This window comes from Oncorhynchus kisutch, linkage group LG7 (assembly GCF_002021735.2).
Source record: "Oncorhynchus kisutch isolate 150728-3 linkage group LG7, Okis_V2, whole genome shotgun sequence".
Taxonomy (NCBI): domain Eukaryota; kingdom Metazoa; phylum Chordata; class Actinopteri; order Salmoniformes; family Salmonidae; genus Oncorhynchus; species Oncorhynchus kisutch.
In genome coordinates this window covers 27,094,010-27,096,107 of record NC_034180.2, presented here as the reverse complement: position 1 = coordinate 27,096,107, position 2,098 = coordinate 27,094,010, and the positions used below count along the sequence as shown (strand labels likewise).

Below are 2,098 nucleotides of genomic sequence, written 5' to 3'. Positions count from 1 at the left end.
TTCTGGTTGATAGCAGCTGTCTGGCAGCTTACCTTGTTTTAGAGTCTTTGCCTCCAGTGTGTAGTGGCTGCACATATAGACAAGAAGAGGGTGCCAAATACATACAAATAGAGATCCCACTGCTTTCCCAATGCTGCTACTTGATGGCTTCCGATAGCACAGTTTACATGCTGCTCTACTGCCAGTGTTACATTTGACATGAATAAGCAAAAACACTGGCACATCATGAAGGTTGACAGTTATGACAAGGATTTGGTCAAATAAGAAACTGACCGAGTAATGTGGTCAAGTTCTATTTTTGGTGCTATTAGTACACTTGGTCTCCTCTGAAACACTAGTCTGTAAATGTATTAACAGCAAGACAAAACCTGAAGTGAAAGTGGAATGAAGTTCATCCTTCTGTAGTGTCACGAGGAGGGATGAACGCAGTCACATTAGCCTTGAAAGGTTCCTTTCAGAAAAACACGTCTTAGTAGTGATAGCCTGGCACGATGATCCAAACCACAGCATGTATCCACGTTGGTATAATCTAACAGTCCTTCACATAATACATTTTGGAATGGAGTCTTGACAAAGCATGAGTCAATATTTGTCACTCACAAAACATTATGAGTCTCTCTCTTAACTCCTCCAATGTTCTGGTTTGTGGTTGAGTATCACTACACTACACCACCTCCTGACCGATCCCCTCTCTCCTCCCCTGGAGGAAGTGTACCACCTGTGTGACGTTGGCCTTGCCCAGTCTGGTGATGAAACAGTAGAGGAAGGGGTCAGCCAGGCTGTTTAGGGCTGACATGGCCATGCTGATCTTATAAGGCAGGAAAAGCCAGGAGGGTCTCCGACAGTGCTCCAGAAGATCCCACAGGAGCATAATAACGTGGATGGGTCCGTAGCAGAGCCCCAGGGTGAGCAGCACCACCCCCAGGAGTCTTGACACCCGTCTCCTCTCCTGATCCTCTGTGGCCCGGTTGGAGCGGACCGCTACACAGATTCCCCGGCAGCAGAACGACACCAGCAGGACAGGAAACAGGAAACCCAGGACAAAGCGAGTCAAGTTGACCTGCACCAGCCTGTCCCTCAGAGGGTACATGTCGAAGATCTCCAAGTCGTACAAGTCTATCCAGGTGATTGTGGCCGCGTTGAAGGAGATCACCAGCACCCAGATAGCCACGCTGATCACAATGGCCGTGTTCAGCCTTCTCAGGACTGGGTATTTCAGCGGGTGGACCACAGCTAGGTAACGGTCCAGGGCGATACAGCAAAGCAGCCCATCGCTGGTGTAGAAGTTTGTAAAGAGGAGGATGACAGAGATGACGCACACAGCCTCCCCGCGAAGCCAGACACCGCGCCAATGCAAGTCCACCCACAGAGACAGACCTATGGTGAATAGGAGGTCAGACAGGGCCAGGTTAAACAGATAAACACCCAGCTCGTTCCTCTGTCTGATGTGCTGCCAGGACACATAGAGGGAGAAGGAGTTGGATGGAATCCCAATGATAATGATGACCAGGTACAGAAAGAAAAAGGGTTTCCTCTCCTCGGGGTAGTCAGCTGGATAACACAGTTTGTCTGAGTCATTTGTGGTGGTGAGGCTGAAATTCTCCATTCCAGCAGTGAAATTCATTACCTTTAGGAAAACAAGGCAATACAACACAACATTACTTTCTATTTCTAAAGTGTAGCAACAATCATTTCGAGACTGTGCATTATTTACCCAAGAAAGTAAACATCCCCCTAAAAGTTTGCATATGGAACATAGCAAGGACATCTCTAAAGCCATTAAGAATCAGTCCGATTTTTTTCATAGAAAAAGCCATACTCACGGTTTATACAGGAGAGCAGCCGATTGGACCGTACTTCTAATGTAGATTAAAGTCATACCATTATCTGATGTATCTCCCAAACGATAACCCTCCACACAGACACAGTCCCCACAACACGTACTATAATTCAGAGGATTGCTCAACGAGCTCAGACAAACAGGAAAAAGAAACCATTGCTTCCTGAGACCTTTACTACCGTATAGATATACATGTATATTGAGTTCAATCCATAACATGACAGACAGAGAGAGGTCTAGTGGACCACACTGTACCTA

At 46.8% G+C, this 2,098-nt stretch overlaps 1 protein-coding gene across 1 annotated transcript; it reads right to left on the bottom strand.

Annotated features, from left to right (window-relative positions):
• Nucleotides 1–664: 664 nt before the first annotated feature.
• Nucleotides 665–1,624, bottom strand: LOC109893695 (psychosine receptor-like). Its single transcript, XM_020486911.1, has one exon. The coding sequence runs from the start codon at nt 1,622–1,624 to the stop codon at nt 665–667; it is 960 nt and encodes a 319-aa protein (XP_020342500.1).
• Nucleotides 1,625–2,098: the final 474 nt, after the last annotated feature.